The 25,080-nt window shown below is 38.4% G+C and overlaps 1 protein-coding gene across 13 annotated transcripts in view; it reads right to left on the bottom strand.

The window, feature by feature from the left end:
• Positions 1 to 25,080, bottom strand: part of FAM13B (family with sequence similarity 13 member B) — a 111,618-nt gene that overhangs the window by 34,708 nt on the left and 51,830 nt on the right. For 11 of the 13 annotated variants that reach the window (XM_033181109.1, XM_033181116.1, XM_033181121.1 and 8 more), the window contains 4 exons: positions 21,773 to 21,933; positions 3,253 to 3,294; positions 2,459 to 2,614; positions 274 to 406 (listed from right to left, as the gene is read on the bottom strand). In XM_033181109.1, coding sequence (XP_033037000.1) covers positions 274 to 406; positions 2,459 to 2,614; positions 3,253 to 3,294; positions 21,773 to 21,933 — 492 coding nt within the window. The remainder of the gene's footprint in view (positions 1 to 273; positions 407 to 2,458; positions 2,615 to 3,252; positions 3,295 to 21,772; positions 21,934 to 25,080) is intronic. The other 2 variants (XM_033181114.1, XM_033181115.1) reach the window with 2 other exon arrangements.

Here is a 25,080-nt window from a genome sequence, read left to right as displayed (position 1 = left end):
CTCGATCTCCTGACCTTGTGATCTGCCAGCCTTGGCCTCCCAAAGTGCTGGGATTACAGATGTGAGCCGCCAGCGACACCCAGTCAATAAGTTGTTTTATACTTCTCTACCCAGTGATGTTTCCTAAACTCTGAGAGAATGTATATTCTTGGGGATTTATAATTGAGATAATTAAGTGTATCAGCAAAATACTGAACTATAACTTCTGGCATCAAAGAAACACATGAAGCAATCAAAGTTGTATATCTAACACATATTTTTGACATTCCTTACCTGGTTATTTTCTTCATTCTCAAATACACAATCTTGCTGCATAACTTCATTGTCTAAATTAGTGCTAGCCACAGGTTCTGAACAGTCTCTGTTACTTTCACTGGCATTAATAATACCATCAGCAATACCAACCCTAGGGATGAAGTTTAAAAATTAGATCAGGCCAAATGTTGAGTGTGTAATGCGTTTACTTTAAAATAAGTAAATATAAATAATGATCTGAAACTTTTACTTGTTAAAGAAAATGTGAACTTTTCACAAAAATCCATACTTTTGTCTTGCTAAATCAGATTATTAAATCTGCTACATTTTTGTCTCCTTGGGATGTTGTGAGGGACCTTGTTATCCCCTCTAAAAATGTTCATAAGCGAATAAATGGCTTTTAAAATAATTTATGTTCCAAAATAATCATTTCCCTTGTAAATGCACACTCTCACATAATAATGACACATCTGTCCTGATCAAATACAAGTCAAGTACTAGTCCAGTACAAGTCCAACACCTTATCAAGTAAAACAGAAATAGCTTCCTACTGCAGAGCTGTCATCTTACACAGTTTAGAATATCTAAAACACTGCTACAGTTTTTGTTTCCAAAGATGATATCACTACCCTCAATAGAACATGTGTTCCCCAGTGGCGAAAATAAGACTATCATCTGAGTAATGGGTATAGGTTTGCAGAATCCCTAGCTAAGCTAAGGACAAACTCCAAGAAACCTGCTTACATCCTTTGAAACATTTTTCCATTATTTCTAACTTTTAGATACTGATTTTTTCCTTCATATTCTGCCCAAATACTCCCAATAGATCCAGTTGTATACATGCTTTTTTTTCTTTTTCAATTTTTCTGTTTTTCCTCTCTTTCCCTCTCCTGCCTTTTCCCAGTTGTATACATTCTAATCATGCCTTCAAAGTACACAAACCAAGGTCATCAAATACAGCTGCACTGGCTGGCAGTGCTATCCATGGTGCTTGCAATTGTACTATATGGCATTCCAAAAATAAACATTTCCACCACTGGTATTCACATCAATTTACATTTTATATTTGATAGCTATTCTAGTTAGCCCTTTTAAAAACTATCTTCAAAAAAAAAAAATCACTCGCAAATAATCTTTTTTTTCCTTTATCTTCCTACAAATCTTCTAGATTTGGGTACATCTTTCTCATCTGTCCCCCCGCAAAAAACTGATATATGAAAAACATGAAATCACTGCACCATGGTCTCTGAGGGAGGCACACAGGTATCCTGAAGTACAGGACTGAAGTAACAGAAAACAAAGAGAGGCTTTCCTTCATTTAAAGGTAACAGGTCAGATGAAGAGTGGAGCAACATCACGCATTACAAGTACTTTTAACTAATACATATTTAAATACAGGTTGAGTATTCCTTGTCGGAAATGCTTGGGACCAGAAGTGTTTCAGATTTGGTTTTTGTTTGTTTTCAGATTCTGGAATATTGCCAGTTAGCAACTGGCTCATAAATTATTTTAAAAGCCATTCATTTGCTTATGAAAATTTTCAGAGAGCATAACAAAGTCCCTCACAACATCCCAAGGAGAGGTGCCAGACTGGCATTCCTAATCTGAAAATCCAAAATCGAAAATGCTCAAATGAGCATTTCTTCTGAGTATCATGTCAGTGCTCAAAGCTTTGGATTTGGGAGCATGTCAGATTTTGGATTTTTCGATTAGAGATGCTCAACCTGTATTAAGAGCTAACCTAACAAAAGCGTAAGGAGGGGAGAGGCTGGTGGCAAGGGATAACTATTTAAATAGAAAGGATGATTCTGCCCACCATTTCACTCAATGATTATATGCACAACAGTGATGTCAATCTGCTGCCTTGTAACTGTCTGTCTAGATCACACTCTTGCAGAGTCTAATTTTTTAAAGTTATTTTTCATACAACATAATTCCTAAAGGTAAGCTTGTTACTTCATTCGATGTTCAGGGAAGAAAAAAAAAAAACCTGTGTTGAACTTAATAAACATATATTATGAAAAAAGTTATGAGATATTCAGTGTTAATTATGGATGTATATACAAGTATATATACAAAGTCACTTTTCACAATGACTTTCAGAAATCTCCAAGAAAGATGAGATCCTGTTATTTAAGTAGAATTAGTTTTAAGATAAAACAATTTTATAACATTTAATAAACAACAACAAAATATTTCTTACTGGTTATTAGATCCTTCCCCATCACAATGAATACTTTCTGCTTCGTTATTACACACCACACTTTGCTGTTGTAAATTCTTAAGATCATGATCTATGCTGCTCTGCAGATCAAAAAGGTGCTGTTCCACAGCTGCTCTAATTGTTCTTTCTAAAATACTACAAAACATAATACATTTTAGTAAGAAGCAGTCACTCTAACTGGGTATCTGGTGACACAGACATAAATGCTAAAATCTATGACCAGTAAAACTATTATGGTACTTAAATGGGTAAACCGAAGCATAAAAAGAAATACATAAAAGGAATACATGATACTGGTTTAAGTTTTAAAAGTGAAATTTACCCAAACAATCATATACAAATCAACCATAATGTCACTATTATTACTGGGATGGGAATGATCAGTTGTCCCTATAATTCACTCCTCACTATCAGAAAACCACTCATTAAGGCTTTTCAAAGCTATTCTTATAAAGCAAAATAATCTACTAACAGCTAAATGAAAGAAACTATGAGTTATGTAAAGTCTACTTTTTTAAAACATATTCTATGAACATTTTTCAATTATTTCAGAGGATTCAAAAAAATCATCTGAAGAAAGTTCATCTTTATTTTGTATATTAATGCAATGGGTTTCTTCTTCATTTGTTCCTATCACAGTACATAAAAAACTAGTTTACTGCCTGTGTACAGTCTTTCCTCTAAAGTCAGCAAAATAAATACATTATTTTCATTTCTACAGCTTAGTAGTATCTTAAAATCTTAAAAATGTCTTCTATAAATACACTACTTACTCTGTAGACGCTGGTAGGATTCTGATGGGAGATATATGGGTGCTGTAATCAAAGAAAGAAATTAGCTATAAAAACGTTCAATACTCAGTATTACAAAATGTGCTGAATCTGCCACATTTGCACTACCTTGACACAACCAGGAGAGCACACACTAAGTGTTGTATTCTTGGTTACATATCAAGTTGGAAATATTTTCTAAATCTGGTTGGTAAAGCTTTCAAATATTAACCAAAGAAAATAAATTTGGAAAAACATATCACTAACAAGATCAAAATTTAAAAGTTAGAATTCATTATGAGCTAGGAGCATTACACGCATTTATCTCTCATTTAATAATTTTCAGTACCCAAGGAGTTACAATTATTTCCCCCTTTCCACAAAAGTGAAGCTCAAAGATGTTAATTAACTTGGCCAAATGCATACGGCCCTGGGTTGGGTACCCCAAAGACCCTGCTATTAACAAAGATGCTCTACTGTCTTCTACAACAGAAAAGTGACTAAAAACAAAAATACACACACCACAGCATGAGCACCTCTCACAGAAGATGAATCTAATTTTCTAAATAAACTATTTTCACACAAAAAGATCCCCAAATATATATACTTGTGGTGGTGAGAGTGGGACAACTACTTTCTCTGGTGCTCAGTTGGAGAAAAACTGACCGATTTCCAAAACTGGAGGGAAAATTAGTTGTACTGGATTTAAGTGAACAGTAGTATTAGCTGTTCATGAATACAGGTAATTTTTAAAAGATCATTTATCAGATAAAAGATAAGGTTATGTCTAAATGGCACTGTGTGCCTAAGCACAGCATCACAGTCAATACTTAGCCATAGGGAGGAGTGACCCTGCCTTCTTGACCTGAACACCACATCTGTAGCTACCTCGTCATTTTTTAAATGGAAATTAGTTTTATGAAGATCCTCCAAAATGTGGCAATACAATCTCTAACTAACATGCAGAACAAACGATATCAAGTTAGTATTGTCAGGATCCACTGCAGGAAACCAAATGAGTATCATTTACCATTCATTCACTGAGCAATCTTCATGTCTCTCAGTAGCAAAGTGAACAAATGCTTTATCAGACAACAGTAAGCCCTCTTGGTCTGACACACATAACCCCTCCTATGTATAAAAATATTTTTGTTAACTGCCAGTATCATGCTAGTTTCCAATGAATTATTTTTAGTTTTAAAGGCCTTCATGCTGATCGTCTCCAGGGAAGTGTTTACCAATATTCATACTTAAAGATTTTTCTGGCTAGGTGTGGTGGCTCATGCCTGTAATCCCAGCACTTTGGGAGACCAAAGCTGGAGGTTCACTTGAAACCAGGAGTTCAAGACCGGCCTGGGCAACATAGCGAGATCCCATCTCTACAAAATTTTAAAAATCAGCCAGGCAGGATGATGGCACATGCCTGTAGTCCTAGCTACTTGGGAGGCTGAGGCAGGAGGATCACTTGGGCCCAGGGAAGTTGCAGTGATCTGTGATTGTGCCACTGCACTCCTGCCTGGGTGACAGAAAGACATCCTGTCTCAAAAAAAAGAAAGAAAAATAAAACAACTAAAGTTTTTTGGAACTTCATTTCTAAAATCCAAAAGAGCTGGGGAGAAAAACCCCAAAACATGGCACAAAGAAGAGTGTAGCCATCATCAGTTTATTTCTAGTAGTTTCCTGTGAGCTAAAAGTTAAATACTTATTGACTTCTGTAGGAAAAAAACAGAAAGTAAAAAGATAAATAAGGCCTTCCCTAAAGAGTCTTAACTTCAACTAGGATATTAGATCTTTTTCTGATATTTTGCTCTAATAAACTATTGCTTATATTTTTACATTTCGGTTATCAGCTGCTATTAAATTATAAAAATTAAATCTTTATGTGGTGCAATCTGTTTTATTTTCCTTGGTAATATTTGCAATCTCTACTAAACTTAGATGATTCCTTGCCCATTGAAAAATATTCATTTTATTTTTAATATCTAATTATAAACCACTGACAATGTGGCATATTAAATGGTGTGGGGAACTATAAATTTAACACTCTTAACCATTTAATTTGTGATCTCTGGTGAGCTTTTGCTTTATCTTATACCAAATTCTGAAGAAGCTCTCTAATTCCCAACTACTTACTTCATTAGTCTGTTACTAAAGCTTTATATGTTTTAATTCTTCGTAGGGCTTATATCTTCTCTGTTCTTTCTCAGATTTGCCCTTGTTAGTCATCTGCTCATTTTCCCAGAGGAATTTTCTCACCCTTTTTTGTCAGATTAGATTATCAATAAAATGCTAGTAGGTAAATGGATACAAGATATTTCATAAAGAACCAAAAAGAAAAAATAATCAACCTAACTAGATACACAAGTTTAAAATAAGGATTATAGAGTCAAGTGCCAATGGCTCATGCCTCAAGTCCCAGCTACTCAGGAGGCTGAGTCAGGAGGATCACTTGAGCCCAGGAGTTTGAGGCCAGCCTGAGCAACATAGCAAGACCCCCATCTCAAAAAAAAAAAAAACAAGGATTAGAATAAAATTTATATTTCTGCTGATGTCAATATTGATAAAGGCTATGAAACTGACATGCATGTTGCTAGTGGGAAGGTTAAGTAAAAATTTCTTACAGAAATCTATTTAGTAATGCATTTCAAAGAGCTCTAAAAATGTGTATGCACTTTGACTCAGAAAGTCTGAGACTCTATCAAAAAGGGTTTATCAAATCTACCACAATCCATCGTAGATACAAAAGGGGAGGGATGGATTTTATACCATAAAGTATTCTCTGTACCATTTTTCCAATTTATAAAAATTCTCAAAAATACGGAAAAGTGAAAATAAACTGTGTAAGAACACCTACAGCCCCAACATTTAGAGTCTATAATTAACATTTTACTATATTTGCAGAATTATAAGAAAGAAATATCAGCAAATGAATATATAAAATGGACCAGGATACATACAATGGACCGCTGTGAAATCATTGGTGCTCATTAAGATTAGAAAATAATACCAGAAATTGTTTTTATATGTGCAAGCATAAACAATGTGTGCAACTATGTATCAAAATGGCTCCATTTAATAATGTGTTTTTACAACTATAAACAAAGGCAAATATACTAAGTCAGAATTTGGGAGCTCTCTTACGGAGATGCTCTAGAGCATCTCTAGAGCAGGGATGTCATCCATGGACCACTTGTATCAGAATCTGCTGAAGTGACAGTGTTATTTTGTTGGAGATCTGTACCAAATACCATAAAGCCAAAGTAAATAAAATAGTATGGTACCCACACAAAAAAACAGGCAGACAGAAAAGAAAAACAATCGGCCGGGCGCGGTGGCTCAAGCCTGTAATCCCAGCACTTTGGGAGGCCGAGATGGGCGGATCACGAGGTCAGGAGATCGAGACCATCCTGGCTAACACGGTGAAACCCCGTCTCTACTAAAAATACAAAAACTAGCCGGGCGAGTTGGCGGGTGCCTGTAGTCCCAGCTACTCGGGAGGCTGAGGCAGGAGAATGGCGTGAACCCGGGAGGCGGAGCTTGCAGTGAGCTGAGATCCAGCCACTGCACTCCAGTCCAGGCGACAGAGCGAGACTCCGCCTCAAAAAAAAAAAAAAAAAAAGAAAAACAATCATCATATACACTTGATTTAGAACAAAAGGTGGTATACAGAAAGCAGGGAAATGGCAGTGTTTTCAAACATGAATGCTGATACAATTTGGTATCCATATGGAAAAAGTTAACTCGGCCCTGACCTCACACATGAGAGAGAAAATCAATTTTGGGTAGACTGTAGATCTAAACATGAAAGGTAAAATAATAAAGCTGTAAGAAGATAATGTGGAAATGTTTATTTAGGAAAAGATTTCTTAAACATGACACAAAAAGCATTAACCACAGAAGGAAAAGAGTGATAAATTTGATTAAAATTAGAAACCTTTTTTTGAGACAGGGTCTCACTTTGTCACCCAGGCTAGAGTGCAGTGGCACAAACAAAGCTCACTACAGCCTCCATCTCCCCATCTCAAGGGATTCTCCTGCTTCAGTTGGCCAAGTAGGTGGGACTACATGCACATGCCCAGCTAACTTTTCTATTTTTTGTAGAGGCAGGGTTTGCCCCAGCTGGTCTCAAACTCCAGAGCTCAAGTGATCCTCCCACCTCAGCCTCCCCAAGTGCTAGGATTACAGGTGTGAGCCATCATGCTCAGCCAGGAACTATTTTTTATATAATGAAAAATAATAAAATTTTAAAAACCTATTTTTAATATAACATATATTTTTTAAGTCTCCTGACAAATTAAAAAAAAAAAAAAAAAGGCCAGGCGCAGTGGCTCATGCCTGTAATCCCAGCACTTTGGGAGGCTGAGGGGGGCAGATCACCTGAGGTTGGGAGTTCGAGGCCAGCCTGACCAACATGGAGAAACCCCATCTCTACCAAAAATACAAAAATTAGCCGGGTGTGGTGGCACATGCCTGTAATCCCAGCTACTCGGGAGGCTGAAGCAGGGGAATCACTTGAACCCGGGAGGAAGAGGTTGTGGTGAGTCAAGATCATGCCATTGCACTCCAGCCTGGGCAACGACAGCGAAATTCTGTCTCAAAAAAAAAAAAAAAAGGCCGGGCGCGGTGGCTCAGGCCTGTAATCCCAGCACTTTGGGAGGCCGAGACGGGTGGATCACGAGGTCAGGAGATCGAGACCATCCTGGCTAACATGGCGAAACCCCGTCTCTACTAAAAAATACAAAAAACTAGCCGGGCGAGGTGGCGGGCGCCTGTAGTCCCAGCTACTCGGGAGGCTGAGGCAGGAGAACGGCGTGAACCTGGGAGGCAGAGTTTGCAGTGAGCTGAGATCCGGCCGCTGTGCTCCAGCCTGGGCGACAGAGCGAGACTCCGTCTCAAAAAAAAAAAAAAAAAACCCTCCAATGAACCACTAAAGTTCAAAAGTAGGAATCAGCCAAAACACATATGAAAAAGGGGAGGGCTCTTATTAAAGTGACAATGAAATACCGTTATATGCTCACAAGGTAAGTTAACGCCAGTGTTGGCAAGGATGTGAATCAACTGTCACATACTGTTAGTAGGGATGTAAACTGGAATAAGTACTTTGAATAATTAGGGAATACTTACTAAAACTGAAGACAGGTGTTATGTCGTCATCTGCACGTACATGAAGATGTGTATAAGAACGTATATAATACTACTATTAATAATAGTCACAAAGTAAAAACAATTGAATTGTCCACCAACAGCAAAATGGATAATTGTGGCGTAATCATACAAGAGGATACTTTACAACAATGATATGAGCCACAGTGACATGCAGCAGCGTGGATAAATCTCAAACTTACGCAGTGAAAAAAAACCAGTGTTCAGTGAAAGAAACCAGACAAAGAATTTACATATAATCTGATTTCATTTTCATAAAGTTCTAAGACATACAAGGAAGTGATTGCTATAATGTCCACATAGTAATCGCCTGCATAGGGAGGGAGGATTTTGAGAGCTACTAGGGTGGTGTCACAGTTTATTTACAGATGTGTGTGGGTACAAGGATATCTGCCTCTAACTTGTGTTGCTATATATTTACTTTATGCCCATTTCTGTATTATGATTTATTTTCCAATACAAAATGAGGCCAGTCATGGCAGCTCATGCCTGTAATCCCAACACTTCAGGAGGCCAGGGCAGAGGATAACTTGAGGCCAGCCTGGGCAACATAGCAAAACCCCATCTATTTTTTTAATTAAAAAATTAATTTTTAAAAAAAGCAAAGAGGCTGAGCGTGGTAGCTCATGCCTATAATCCAGCTCTTTGGGAGGCCGAAGTGGGCAGATCATTTGAGGTCAAGAGTTCGACAGCAGCCAGGCCTATGTGGTGAAACCCCTTATCTACTAAAAAAATATTTAAAAATTAGCTAGGCATGGTGGCGCACGCCTGTAGTCCCATTTACTTGGGAATCTGAGGCAGGAGAATCGCTTGAACCCAGGAGGCAGAGGTTACAGTGAGCTGAGATCGCGCCACTGCACTCCAGCCTGGGTGACAGAGCAAGACTCTGTCTCAAAATAAATAAATAAATAGAATAAAATAAAACAAAGAAAAAAGCTTTTTAAAAAGGCAGATTCCAAGGTCCCACTCCGAATCTCTAAAGTAGGGCCCAAGAGTCTACATTTTTAACAAATGCCAATGATGATTCTTATCCATAGTAGCAAGTTTGAGAAACACTGGCCTAGATCTCTATCTAGCCTCCAAAAAGAATAAAGTTTAATAAAATTTCCAGTTATTCGAAGGAGCCAAAAAGAGGCAAAAGTTCCAGTGGTCTTAAATTGAATAGATCACAAGGTAGTTGATCTTTTTTGCTTCCTATCTCTTTTAATTGCTACTGAAAACTACAAGTATATATAAAAGTAGTGATCAGCAAGCTCGATTATTACCGCAAGAGTAAAGATTCTTCATTCCTGAAGAATATGCTGGGACAATCAAATAAACAGCTCCTTTTAATAAGAAGCCTCCCACCAGCCTTAGTAAACAAATCAAATAAATAGATTTTGCACTTTAAGAGTCAGGTTGTCACCCACAAGGCTATATACAAAATGAATTGTACAACTTTGTTCTCTGAGCTTCTGAAGGACAAAAAGGCTGACTTAGCTTTCAGATTTCACAGATTTTAATTATTCTTTATTTTCATACTTTAGTCAAATCCTGTGGGTAAAAAGCCCTCATGTATAAGCCAGGGCTCACACACACCAATAGATATAAAAAAGATTTATCAATATAGTTATGCATCTGCAGCTAAAATGTGTACATATCACAGGGATGTGACAGCTAAAATAAAGACATAACATAAATAATTGCTGAGAAATTTCAGGTCAAATTACATAGGTACTATAGGCAGATGCCATAAAGACCACCTAAAAATGCTAACTGTATTCATTAAACCCCTAGACAAGGAAGACTTGACTAGAAAGACAAACAATAAATGACAGGGGACACATATATCGTAAACTCCTCAGTCAAACATAACATTGAAGACTATAGTCATTCCCTGACATTTTATCCCTTCTGCTATTAACTCTATTTTCAAATCTGCCTACAATGACATAACTATCTTGAGAACATAAGATCAATCTTGCAACCACTTATTCCAGTCACTAATATTTTATATCCAAATAAAATAAGAAACTACTATTATTTTCATTTCCCAATGGTAAATATTTAATGCTACAAACAATATTTCAATAAAAGTACTACAATTGAGTCTCAACTAACTCTAGTAAAGATCACTTTACCTGTGCAACAGAGCCTTGGAAACCATTCTGAATACCCTGGCATCTTCCAACAAAAACATCAGGTAAAGACTTCATTAAAAGCACAGTAAAGGAAGGTGATGGGCTTATAAAAACTGCTGAGCAATTATTAGTGCTGAGTCCTCCTACACAGAGTACAGCTGTGCTACACTCTGCAGTTTAAACGGAAGCAGACTGCAACATGAGGTCACTACTGACAAGGAGGTACCCAATCAAGAGTCTACACTTTTTTTCCTCTTCACTTTGCAACTTTTCAGGAGGTGGACAAAGAGAAACAAAATTTTGAATCCAGCTAGACTTCTCTCAAAAATATATAAGCCTAATCCAGCATAAGTGGAGAAACCAATCTGTTTTCATTAATCAAACTACTATATCCAGGGACATAAATTATAAATATGAAATTACTAAACTATGCAAAATAGGTAGCGTGCTATTTGTTCAATTATCCAATTTGAGAAAAGCATTTATGGTTAATTTTTCAAGTCTAAAACTTGGATAGCTTCTAGATAAGTCATGCTAGAACTATACCAAAATTACCATTTAAAAAACTATGGTTTCGAAAAATAAACATATAAAACAAAACAAAAATAATAATCCCATGCTCCTTTAAAAGCAAAAGTAAAAATCCTTTCCTTACTTTCCCCATCAACTTAGGAGTACTTTATACCTATGACAAGAGTATACCAAAAGATTTCTCACTGTTACAAAGTTAGTCAATAAGTTATATATAACAAGTCATTAAACTATCAAATGCATCATTTATAGGAGAGGGAAAAGAGGGAGAGAACCTGTCAATATTTATCATGTGCTAGCACTTAAAACATTTTTTTAACTCTAATAAAACTTCCTCATGACCCAGAGGATAAATGCTACTTGTTACTGCCCAACATTTCTGGTACTTCCACCCAAGTATGACTTCCTTTTTACACTCAAGTAGAACCTGGATACTGAAAATGTGAACTGATAAAATTTGTCAACTGAAATATTTTGCAAACTATATGACTTAATGATGAAAGAGAAGACAAAAGATACCACTACAGTTCGCATACACCTTTAGTCAACTGAAGGCACCTTTTCTCAATAATAGGGGACCCACAGAATGAAGTGGCCACTGTGCCCAGCCCAATTTTTCATCTTTCTAAATTGAGTTTTAGGAAGGCATCAGAAGCACAACTTTAAATGAACTTTATAACACGAAGTAATTGTTTTTTGGTTTGTGGTTTCTTAAGCATGAGCATAAATTAAAAATCACCTAAACCTCAAGTCAAAATAAACTTCCCCAAAACAACACAGGAAAAAGATTATAAAGCACAGGGAAGAAAAGGTAAAAGCTCTTTTAGAACTCTCCTTTCTCTCTTCACATTTTTTAAAGGTAAAAATTCCCCTAAAATTTGTACATTTAAATATAAAGGTAAATGAGGCCGGGTACTGTGGTTCACACCTGTAATCCCAGCACTTTGGGAAGCCGAGGCAGGTGAATCACGAGGCCAGGAGTTCAAGGCCAGCCTGGCCAACATGCTGAAATTCCGTCTCTTACTAAAATTACAAAAAGTTAGCTGGGCATGGTGGCAGGCACCTGTAATCTCAGCTACTTGGGAGGCTGAGGCAGGAGAATCACTTGAACCCAGGAGTCGGAGGTTGCGGTGAGCTGAGATTGTGCCATTGCACTCCAGCCTAGACAACAAGAGCAAAACTCCGTCTCTCTCTCTCTCTATATATATATAGCTAAATGATAAACATGGGGATATAAAACAACAATTTAGAAACAATCTTGAGATTTCCATGGACTTCATGGATAAGACTGAACCTCAGGATCAAACAAAACTGCTTTTTCATGCACCCTAGGCTGCTTACACCCCAAACTCCACCATTTTTTCCACTCTGAAGACAGCTTAAATCTTAACAAAACATAGCTAATGACAACTGCAGAAATAACAGATGCATCAACAGACCAATCGATACAAGTCACACACAAACATTTAAACCACTGGTTCTCAAAAAGAGGTCTGTAAACCTGAGAGTCTTCGAAACCCGTTCTATGAAAGAGTTAGAAGTACCTTCACACTGTATGCCTTTTTCACTGTGCTGACATTTGCATATTTTCAAAAATTTTTAATTGGGAGGCCATCAGGCTGAGATGGCTCCAGTGCCTTGGATTCCTACATAAGTGAACTGAAACCCAATGTCAACAGTAAGATGACTAATCAAAACCCGCCAACTAACCTCTAACTAGGAACTTTCCACTGTATCATATCCAAATAAGGCAAACGCCTACCCAATCAAGTTATTTCTTTACTTCTGCGTTTAGCCTATAAAAGCCCCAATGCTCAGGCTGCTAAAGTGGAGCACTCTGAACCTCCTCTAGTTTTGACTGCTGCCTGATTCATGAATCCTTTAATGCTCAAATAAACTTAAAATTGTTGTCTAAAGTTTTCACAATGATGATGCAAAATCAATGGTAGAAAAAGCTGCTTGGGGTAATCTTAGCGTAAGTCCAGGCAAGTAATACTGTGGCTACTGCATTCTTCCTTACCAGCCACTTGAAATTTTTTAAAAAGGGGCCAGTCTATGATAGACAAGCAGAAAACAATGATTAATTTCGTCTTATTCCTTGAGTACATTTCTTTTTTAATATTCAGTATAAATGGGAAGTACTCATAAAGCACTTCTGCTGCATAGCTTACCTTGTTTGAGAGCTAAACTAATCACTTCTATTAAGGAATACCATTTTTACTTGGAAGATAGACTCAAATCTAAACCATGGTTATTACGACTTGAACACTGGCAGACATTTTCTCAAAAACGACCAAGACTCTACCTTTAAGAAAAACTGACAATATAAAATTTGAATTCTCAAGCGAAAATCAAAATTCTGGAAAACCTGTATCCTCCTCCATAAGCTCAAAAGCATCTGAATACTTAAAGATGCTTCTGATGCAATCAATAGTGATATTAAAGAATGTGAACTTTAACAAATGTGCCAGCATCTGGAAGATCTACAGAACTCAGTGAAGCAATCTTTTCCAAATGACCAATATATCATATCCCATCCCCATCATGGTCCTCTTCCCTGGGTCACAGGGGCAGCCCCATCCTTTGAATAGTGGAAGTAGCCACACCCCTATGGCTTACGCACTCTGTGCTCTGGTAGAGATGGTGCTGCCTGTTATCACACCAGAGCCATACCTAAAGTGGTAGAAGAGTATGGTGCCAGGCATAATGGAATCTTGCCAAGGTCCCCAAGGTCCCCCATCATTGGTGGCCTCTCCTTTGCATTTAGGGCCTCTCCGCAGGCCCTTGCACTCAAGGCCTGTAACTGATTTCTGAATTGCCTACAGGGTCTTTTTTTTTTTGAGACAAGGTCCCATTTAGTTGCCCAGGCTGGAATGCAGTGGCGTGATCATGGCTCACTGTAGCCTGGACCTCCTATGCTCAAGCAATCCTCCCACCTCAGCCTCTTAAGTCACTGGGACTACAAGCACATGACACTATGCCCAGCTCACTTAAAAAAAATTTTTGGCCAGGCACAGTGGCTCATGCCTGTAATCCCAGCACTTTGGGAGGCTGAAGTGCACGTATCACGAGGTCAGGAGTTCAAGACCAGCCTGGCCAACATGGTGAAACTCCATCTCTACTAAAAATACAAAAATTAGCCAGGCGTGGTGGCACGCACCTGTAGTCCCAGCTACTCGGGAGGCTGAGGCAGAAGAATCACCTGAACCCAGAAGGTGGAGGCTGCAGTAAGCCAAGATCACACCACTGCACTCCATCCTGGGCGACAGAGCAAGACCTTCCAGCCTCTAACCATTACCTAGTTCCAAAGCAACTTCCATATTTTAGGTATTTGTTACAGCAGCACCCACTCCACAGCACCAATTTTCTGTCTTAGTCCATTCAGGTTACTGTAACAAAATGCCATACACTGAGGAAACAACAGAAATTTATTTCTCATAGTTCTAGAGTCTGAGAAGTCCGAGATGAAGGCAGCAGCAGATTGAGTGTCTGGTGAGGGCCCACTGATAGACTTTTCACTGTGTTATCATTGAGCGAAAGGGGTAAGGAGTCTTCTCTCAGGCTTTTTTATAAGGGTTCTAGTCTAATTCATGAGGGCCCCACCCCCATGACCTAATAACCTCCCAAAGGCCCCACTTCCTAATACCAAAACTTCCAGATCATAGCAGCAACAGATTTAATGCAGAAGAAAATGTAAGAATCCTTCACGATAGAAATTCAAGAGATTTGCAAAAATGTAAAACATTGCCACTAAAAAAGTTTAGGGAATTAGAAAACACAATTACTTTTCATTAAAAAAAAAAAATTACACTAACATGTGATATGTTTATTGTTACTTTAAAAAACTAAATAAGGCCCAGTAATCCTAGCACTTTAAGGAGACCAAGGCTGGAGAATCACTTGTGCCCGGGAGCTTGAGACTGGCCTACGCAACATAATGAGATCTTGTATTTACAAAAAATATAAAATATTAATCAGGCGTGGTGTTGCATGCCTGTAGTCCCAGTTCTTCATCAAGCTGAGGTGGGAGGACTGCTTGAGCCTGAAAGGTCAAGGCTGTAGTGAGCCATGATCATGCCACTGCACTCCAGCCTGGGCGACACAGCAAGACCCTGTCTCAAAAAAATTAAAAACTAAGTAATTTTTTCTCAGTTTTAATTCCTAATATCATAAACACCAATAGACATAACAAACTGAAACAAAAGTTCTTTAGGGTGCCCAATAATTTTTAAGTGTGTAAGGAGATTGTATAACCAAAATATCTGAGAAGCACTAACTTAAAACTAATAAAGGAGAAAGAATTTATTAATAAAAATCCAAGAGGTCATAAATAGTTACATTTTAGCTACAAACAGAAGTATCCAGGCCAGGTATGGTAGCTTATGCCTACAATCGATCCCAACATTTTGGGAGGCTGAAGTAGACAGATTACTTGAAGCCAGGAGATCGAGGCCAGCCTGGCCAACACAGTGAAACCCCATCTCTATTAAAATTACAAAAATTAGTCAGGTGTGGTGGCACACATCTGTAGTCCCAGCTACTTGGGTGGCTGAGGCACGATAATCCCTTGAACCCTGAAAGCAGAGGTTGCAGTGAGTCAAGATTGTGCCACTGCACTCCAGCCTGGGTGACAGAGCCAGACACTGTCTCAAAAAAAAAAAAAAAAAAAAGCTTCCTTCCAAACTACAACTTGGCAAAGAAATACTCTCTGTAGTTTAATATTCTCAGTTTTTATTTCTAACATGGTAAATACCAACAAGTATAGTACACATTAACATAAGCTTATTGGAGTCCTCAATAACTTTTTATAAGGGTACTAATGTTTGAGACCAAAAGTTTTAATAACTGGTAACTTAAACCATCTCCCCGGTGTTTATTTCTCTTAGGATTCCAACATACTTTCCTAGGCTACTTCTGAAGAGAAACACAAAGCAGGCTACCTAATATTTCCAATAAATGTTTACAACTACTTCATAGGAATACTCAAAAAGATGACATGTTAATTACTAAAAGTTCAATCTCCAGTTTCAAATTCATTAAGAGCTCACTATATACTAGGCCCTATGCATTCTGGGGAAATTTCTCCTCCTTTCATCCAAGGTAGATAATCAAACAATGTATTTTATATTTCTTCTGTCTCAGAACACGGACACATTTGCTATACATGTAATTTTAATCATATTAAGTTGAACATTCAAGAAAACTCCATCTTGCTTCTAAAGCTCCATTTATTCAACATGTAATACTTTACTGAGTGCCTATTCTGTAGCAGGCACTATCCTAAGTGTTATAAATACATGAGTAAAGAACCTGCTGTCTCATGGTTTACTTTCTAGTGCTGGAAGATAGACAATAACAATAATAAACGTATGTTAGATGGTTATAACAGTTATGGACAAAATAGAACAGGGTAAGGGAGATCAAGAATGGGGAATGAGGAGGTTATCACTGAGAAAGTGACATTTGAGCAAAGAATTGAACATACTGAGAGAACCATGCAGCTATCTAGGGGCACATCTATCCAGACAGAAGGAACAGTCCAGTGCAAAGGCTCAAATAGAACATGACTGGTGAATTAAGGAATTCTGTTATGGCCAAAGGAGAATGAGCAAAGAGACAGCAGACAAGAGATAAAGGAAAAAAGGGTGCAGCAGTTAGGGGTGGGATGGGGCAGACTGTGTATATAGAATCTTACAGGCCATTTAAGAATTTTGGCTCCTTCAATAGAGAGACATTAAAGGGATTTAACCAAAGGAATGAAACACTCTTACCTCTCTGAAGAGTTCAGAGAAAAATAATATAATAAATGATCTTAGTTTTTTAAAACAATGGACATGTTATACTAATGAAATCAGCTAGATTCAGCAAAGTACTTCTATAATTTATAAGAAACAAGAATAAGAAGCTTAAGTGGATTGCTGGGGATTAGAAATAATATACTTCAATGGGGGCTCGGTGCAGTGGCTCACACCTGTTATCCCAACACTTTGAAAGGCCGAGATGGGTGGATCACTAGGGGTCAGGAGTTCAAAAGACCAGCCTGGCCAACGTGGTGAAACCTCTTCTCTACTAAAAATACAAAAATTAGCCAGGCATGGTGGTGGGCGCCTGTAATCCCAGCTACTCAGGAGACTGAGGCAGGAGAATCGAGAACCCAGGAGGCAGAGGTTGCAGTGAGCCAAGATCACGCTACTGCACTCCAGTCCAGCCTGGGCGACAGAGTGAAACTCCATGTGAAAACAAACAAAAAATAAACGGATATCCTTGTTTAGCAGAGAGACATGCAAAAATAAATATCTCTAAAAATATATAAAAAACCCTAATCGCTCTTTCTGAAAGGCTCCTGTTCCTTTTTTTTTTTGAGACGGAGTCTCGCTCTGTAGCCAGGCTGGAGTGCGGTGGCGCACTGCAAGCTCCGCCTCCCAGGTTCACACCATTCTCCTGCCTCAGCCTCCCAAGTAGCTGGGACTACAGGTGCCCGTCACCACACCCAGCTAATTTTTTTTGTTTTGTTTTTAGTGGAGACGGGGTTTCACCGTATTAGCCGGGATGGTCTCGCTCTCCTGACCTCGTAATCCACCCGCCTCAGCCTCCCAAAGTGCTGGGATTACAGGTGTGAGCCACCGTGCCCAGCCTGTTCCCTGTAACTAGCTGTGTGCTTCATTCCACTTCAGTTTTTCATTTGCTTATCTCTTATTAGGCACTTATGAAATGGCATGCATTTTGATTTACTTTAAATTTCATAGAGGACACATCTACAAACAACTTCAATCTTGAGCCTCTGTCTCAAGCAGTAATAATATCCGTAAAAATAAATTGCCATTAAAATAAATGTAAAAATAGGTAATTTATAAAAAATTTTAATATGAGCATCTTTAATAACAAATAGAACAAAAACTGAACACAGTCTGAAGGTACTACACACTGTGGATATTTTTACTTTCAAGAGAAGAGTTAAATTATTAACATTTTCATAAATAAATAAATGTTAACTAAAAATACAGCAGGTACCTCTACTCTGATGACATGTAAAGGGTTTTATTTACCTGAAAAGCACTATAATGAAGCAACAGATGCCACCACAAAAGTAATCATGGGTACTTTTTAATCTTTACACATTTTATCAGCCAAAACTAAAATAAAAGGGAAATGTACAGATACCAACTGAAACACATAAAAATCACTAAATCTAGAAGACCACAATGGTAGACATATCTGTTTCTGCTGCCTAATATCCCTACCCCAACATTTTGGTAATCTCCCTATTTTCCTGTGGGAAACTAACTCCTCCCTCCATCCCACACAGTCCTCAGATACACATAAATCACAATGACCAGTTCTACACTGGCCATGGGAATAGACATGTAACTAAATTTAAGGCAGCCCCTCTCCCCACCACCCCACAGCTAACTGCTCCAGAGCAGAATAACAGACAGACAGAGGCCATCAGAACTCTCACAGCAACAGCCACATGCTGAAGAGGTTATTTCATGCCTCTGTGTTTCTAAATTTCCCAGAACTGCCCATGTTCTAATCTTTGCATTTCCATTTGACTGTAGCCCAGAATCCATCTTACTAATAAATTGCGTTTTCTATACTGTAACTAGAATCTGTTTCTAGGAGCTGCAATTAAAGAATCCTAACAACTGGCCAGCCATGGTGGCTCATGCCTATAATCCCAGCACTTTGGGAGGCCAAGGTGGGCAGATCACCTGAAGTCAGGAGTTCGAGACCAGCCTAGCCAACATGGTGAAATCCCGTCTCTACCAAAAATACAAAAATTAGCCAGGCATGGTGGTGTGGGCCTGTAATCCCAGCTAATCGGGAGGCTGAGGTCAGATAATCACTTGAACTCAGGAGGTACAGGATGCAGTTAGCCAAGATCCCACCACTGCACTCCAGCCTGGGTAACAGAACGAAAACTCCATCTCAAAAAAAAAAAAAAAAAAATCCTGACAACCACTAAATCTCCAAGGAATCCTTCTAAAATGACTGTGTTGGAGCAAAGGGACTGTGTTGGAGCACAGGAGGATCCTCTACAAAACCAGACAGATGATCAAAGAGAAGCTATTAGTAATATGTATTTGAAACAATACTTAGCCTTGCTGGTAATTATATAAATAAAAACACTTAATGAATTCACTTGTCTAAATCAGCACTGTCCAAAAGAAATTTCTGCAATGATAGAAATGTTCTATATCTGCACTGTCCAACATGACAGTCACTTGCCACACGTGTGGCTGCTGAGCACTTGAAATGCAGGTGGCACAAATATGGAAGGAATTTAAATTTTTTATTTAATTTTAGTTCATTTAAGTTTACATTTAAATACACACAAGTGGCCAGGCACAGTGGCTCACACCTGTAAGCCCAGGAGCTCAAGGCCAACTTGGGCGACATGCTGAAACTCCACCTCTACAAAACATACAAAAACTAGCTGGGCATGGTAGTGAGCACCTGTGGTCTCAGCTACACAGGAGGCTGAGGCAGGAGGATTGCTTGAGCCCAGGAGGTAGAAGCTATACGTGAGCTGTGATTGTGCCACTGCACTCCGGACTGGATGACAGAGCGAGAGACCCTATCATTAAATAATAATAAAAACACAGAAGGAGCTAGTGGCCACCTTATTGGAGAGCAGAGCTCTAAATTAACAAAACTAAAGGCCGGGCACAGTGGCTCACTCCTGTAATCCCAGCACTTTGGAGGCCGAGGCAAACAGATCACTTGAGGCCAGGAGTTTGAGACCAGCCTGGCCAACATGGTGAAACCCTGTCTCTCCTAAAATACAAAAGTTAGCTGGGCATGGTGATGCACGTCCATAGTCCCAGCTACTTGGGAAGCTGAGGCATAAGAATCGCTTGAACCCAGGAGGCAGAGGTTGCAGTGAGCCGAGATTGTGCCAGTGCACTCCAGCCTGGGTGACAGAGTGAGACTCTGGTCTCAAAAAATAATAATAAATTAATTAACAAAATTTAAAACACCCATTTAAATCTATTGCTGTAAGGTCCTCAAGAAAATACTGCTAATGACAGTGTAAGCTGGGTCACGTCCTTTAAGCAGTCTGGAAATATTTACCAAAAGCCAGAGAAACGTTCACTCTTCAATTCCAGTAAATTTATCCAAATAATTTAGAAGAAGGAAAAAAGGGCCAAACAACAAAGGTGGGTTTTTTTTTAATAGCAGTACAGTACTGACAAGCCAGCTGAAACAACTCAAAATATCAAGAAAAACGAATGATAGAATATAGTTAAATATCTGAACATACAGATAATATTTTAACATATAATTAAAATACAGTTAAGAGACCATCAAAAAAATAAATTAGGTCATGTAAACGCACATAAAAGCAAAAACAGAATGTTAAATCCAGCAAAAAATAAAATAAACATGTTAACAAAACAGAATTATGATCATGTTTGAAGAAATCATCCATAATATAAAGATCCAGAGGCCTATGGAAAAATGTAATAATTGTATTTAGCAGCAGACATTTAAAATTACTTCATAATTTTCCTAAATGGCGATAGCTCTTCCCTTAGGTATTACCAGTTACTTTTAAATGACATTTTGCTTTCTCACTCAAATTATTATTTCCTCTTCTTTTTAACCACTATTCCACTGAACACAAATTAAATAAAAAAAATCTAGTGGACTAAATATATAGCTGTATCCTCCTAATTAGAAAAGGTTAGTAGGCCGGGCGCGGTGGCTCAAGCCTGTAATCCCAGCACTTTGGAGGCCGAGACGGGCGGATCACGAGGTCAGGAGATCGAGACCATCCTGGCTAACATGGTGAAACCCCGTCTCTACTAAAAATACAAAAAACTAGCCGGGCGAGGTGGCGGGCGCCTGTAGTCCCAGCTACTCTGGAGGCTGAGGCAGGAGAATGGCGTGAACCGGGAGGCGGAGCTTGCAGTGAGCCGAGATGCGCCACTGCACTCCAGTCTGGGCGACAGAGCGAGACTCTGCCTCAAAAAAAAAAAAAAAAAAAAAAAAAAAAAAAAAAAAAAAAAAAAAAAAAAGGTTAGTAAACAATGGAGCTTTACAGAGAACTAGCATAGAATTTAGCAGACCTAAAGGTATATGTGGGGAGTATGACAATGTAAACTGGCTCACGTCCTTTAAGTAGTCTGGAAATATTTATCAAAAGCCATAGAAAGGTTCACTCTTTCTCTTGAGTTCTCTAAAGCTTCCTAAATAGTGTGCCCAATGGTCCCAGCTATGTGCTGGGATAGGGCCTTCAGCCTACCACATTTATCGAATTTACCCAGTATGCCATGTATTTATTATCATTTTACACATGAAAAGAATTAGAAAGCACTATCTTAATGGATCAGAGTTCCATCCTTACAGCCTGGATAAAACTAATTGTAGCCTGGAAGCGGGATATACAAGTCAATTCAGCCACTGTATCCTTCTCTAACAATGCTACTTCCACAGGTTCTGAAATTTTATCCAGCCCAATTAATAAGCTAATACAAAACAACCTTTAAGAATAAATATTTGTAAGAGGTTACGTTTTTGAAAAAAGGTATTAACACTAGTAACTGAAAATTCCTTAGCAAGACTGCATCTTGAAATTTTACTTCTTGCTCTTTTTCACACACAAATGCCAAACTTTCACACAGTTTGTGTTCCTGAGTGCTTGAGTGAGTCTACACTTAGAATGAAATACTCAAAAGCTAAAGTTCATTCAACCGAGCTATTACCTTGTTGATGCCGTAACACTATTTGATTCCAGGATGTTTTCAGTCATCCTTAATTGTACCACCTCTGGCATGTCATTTGATTTTTCTGCGCCCTCTTCTGGAAGTTCTTCAATATGTTCCAGCTTCTCATCTTCCTCTTCTTCCTCAGAAAGTTCATTAACCTATATAAATAAAAGGAAATTCAGAATTAAAATGTGATGAAACTGTTAACACATCTAAGACATACTGTTCTATGAAAATTTTAAACACAAACAACTCATTTTTATTTCCTCATTTCCTAAGATCAATCTCTCTTATGGAGTAACTGTCAACTTTCTCATATCAAAATAAAATTGCAACCAGACCAATGTAACATTTTGAAGCTAGATTAGTGTATCACTAGTTGCAAATTAGTATATCAGTATATACTAATTGTAAATTTAGTATATCTAGGAATATAAGTAAGCCTATAAGGTATAGTTAACATTAAGAAAACTTAATTTTCTAAGTAGGTCTGTAAATGTAACACTTACAACAGACTTTTAATTGATCTGATTTCCAGGTGCCTTAAACAAGTCATTTTAATACAGTAAGTGTGAAAAAAGAAGGGCAAAAAAATGTTGCCTTAAGATGTTAGCTACATTTTAGAAAATGTCAGCTAACTTCTAAGTGATTCAGATTGAATTATTCATGAAGAGATGGGATCCTACAACAAGGAAGAACTCATATTTTGACCAGTAACCACAAGTCAAGGTTATAATTATCTTGCTAGCAGGAGCTCTAAAATGTCCTCCATTATCAAACTGGCTACGTAATCACTCTAATAAAAAGATACTGAAATATTAGAGAAGGAAAACCAGCAAAATACTTTCAAATGAGTTTTTTTTTTAAGTTATCCCAAAGAAGAAACTATCTATAGAATGGCTTCATATAAACTAATACTAGTCATTAAAGACTCTGAGCAATACAAGTATGCTTTTTCTCCATTCTAGAAAAATGCAATAGAAATACCTAGAATATATGTGTTTACTACTACACGTAACAGTGGTGTTTTTCCTGATGGACAAACACAGTTACTAGAATACTATCAGAAAGTAAAACTACAACCAAAAGAAAGTTAATTACACTGTGATATTCTATCACACTCCTAATCAACAAGTACAGAGTGCCTATTTTAATGTATAATACAGGCTGGGTACAGTGCCTCACACCTATAATCCCAGCACTTTAGAGAGGCTGAGGGGGTTGGAATACTTGAACCCAGGAGTTCCAGACCAGCCTGGGCAACATGGTGAAACCTTGGATCTACAAAAAATACAAAAATTAGCCAGGCATGGTGGCATGTGCTTGTAGTCCCGGCTACTACTTGGGAGACTGAGGTACGAGAATCACTTGGGCCCAGGAGGTCGGGACTGAAGAGAGCCATGATTGTGACGCTGCACTCCAACCTGGGTGACAGAGTAATATTCAGTTTCAAAATTGAATAAAGTATAATACAGTAGTTAAAAGCTAGGCCTCAGAGGCAGAAATATCTATATTCACACATCCCTACTTGCCCCTAACTTTCTCTGGCAACTTACTTAACTTGACCAAGTCTTAAGTATAAAATGGAGATGCTATACTAACTACCTCACAGAGCTGGTTGAAAGGATTAATATACATAACCTCTTCAGCAATGTCTATACATAATAAGCAATAATACCTATCATTATAACTGAAATTGTCATTTCTTTAATAGCATAGATCCTAGTTTCTACATGTAACATCATTTTTTATATCAGTGAAGACAGTATCCACCATCCAAACTACCTAAAGCAGGAGGTCTCAACCACAGGTCTATCGAGGTCACTAGTCAGATGGGTCACTAAAAAGTCATTATTAACAATAGTTAGGCCAGGCATGGTGGCCCATGCCTGTAATCCCAGAACTTTGGGAGGCCAAAGGGTGGATCACTTGAGGCCAGAAGATCGAGACTAGCCTGGACAACATGGCGAAATCCAACCTATACTAAACATACAAAAATTAGCCAGATGTGGTGGCATGTGCCTGTAATCCCAGCTACTCGGAAGGCTGAGATAGAACTGCCTGAACCCAGGAGGCAGAGGTTGCAATGAGCCAAGATCGCACACTGCACTCCAGCCTGGGCAACAGAGCAAGACTTTGTCTCAAAAATAAAAACAAAACAGTTAGTGAACCATCTAGTTCACATGTAAAGTACATGCAGCAGATTCTGTATAATTCGTTGTGTTTATAAATATCTTTCCTAGTCCATCCCACGTCATGTTGATGAAAAGGACTGAAAAATCATTGGCTTAAGTGATTAACTGAGAGGTAAGATTTCAACACAAAGGTGAAAATCTCAAATGATAGATCAGGTTTTAAAGTAGATCAAATGGGAAATTATCCTCTTTCCCCATCTATGTATTTAATTAACTAGTGAAAGTTGAGAGGATGTACTTAATATCCATCTCATAATCTAAGCAAGGAAATACTGGCCAAAAAAAAAATGTTTTCAGAAGTATAAAAGGGGGCCAGGCGCGGTGGCTCATGCTTGTAACCCCAGCACTTTGGGAGGCAGAGGTGGGCGAATCACCTGAGGGCTGGAGTTCAAGGCCTGTCTGGCCAACATGGCAAAAGCCTGTCTCTAGTAAAAATACAAAAATTAGCCAGGCATGGTGGCAAGTGCCTGTCATCCCAGCTACTTGGGAGGCTGGGGCAGGAGAATTGCTTGAATCTGGGAGACGGGGGTTGCAGTAAGCCAAGATCCCACCATTGCACTCCAGTCTGGGTGACAGAGCAAGACTGTCGCAAAAAAAAAAAAAAGGTGGGGTGGGGGGCGGGAAGTTATTGTGGTTGATTAATAAAAGCTTGGGCACAACAGCAAAATATAAAAAAAAAAATTTTAAGAAGGCTTTTAAAACAGAATAAAAACTTACTCAGTTCACACCTTTTTGGTATAGAGATACTATTATTTTAACATATTTTTGTTAGGTTTTGAGACACAGTCTTGCTCTGTCAGTCAGGCTGAAGTGCAGTGGTACGATCTCGGCTCACTGCAACCTCAGCCTCCCAGGTTCAAGCAATTCTCCTGCCTCAGCCTCCTGAGTAGCTGGGATTACAGGCATGCGCCCCTACGCCTGGCTAATTTTTATATTTTCAGTACAGACAGTGTTTCACCATGTTGGCCGGGCTGGTCTCAAACCCCTGACCTGCCGTTCTTAAACCAAGTTTTTAAGTCAAGAACTGTGTATTAATTAATTAATTAATAAATATTAAGCTGACATTACCAGTTCTTAGAAGTCAAATCATCTTAAAAATGTAAAAAATAA

This window comes from Trachypithecus francoisi, unplaced genomic scaffold (genome assembly GCF_009764315.1).
Source record: "Trachypithecus francoisi isolate TF-2019V2 unplaced genomic scaffold, Tfra_2.0 Lachesis_group2, whole genome shotgun sequence".
Classification (NCBI taxonomy): Eukaryota; Metazoa; Chordata; class Mammalia; order Primates; family Cercopithecidae; genus Trachypithecus; species Trachypithecus francoisi.
The sequence above is the reverse complement of the archived record's forward strand: the minus strand, read 5'-3'. Positions and strand labels throughout refer to the sequence as shown.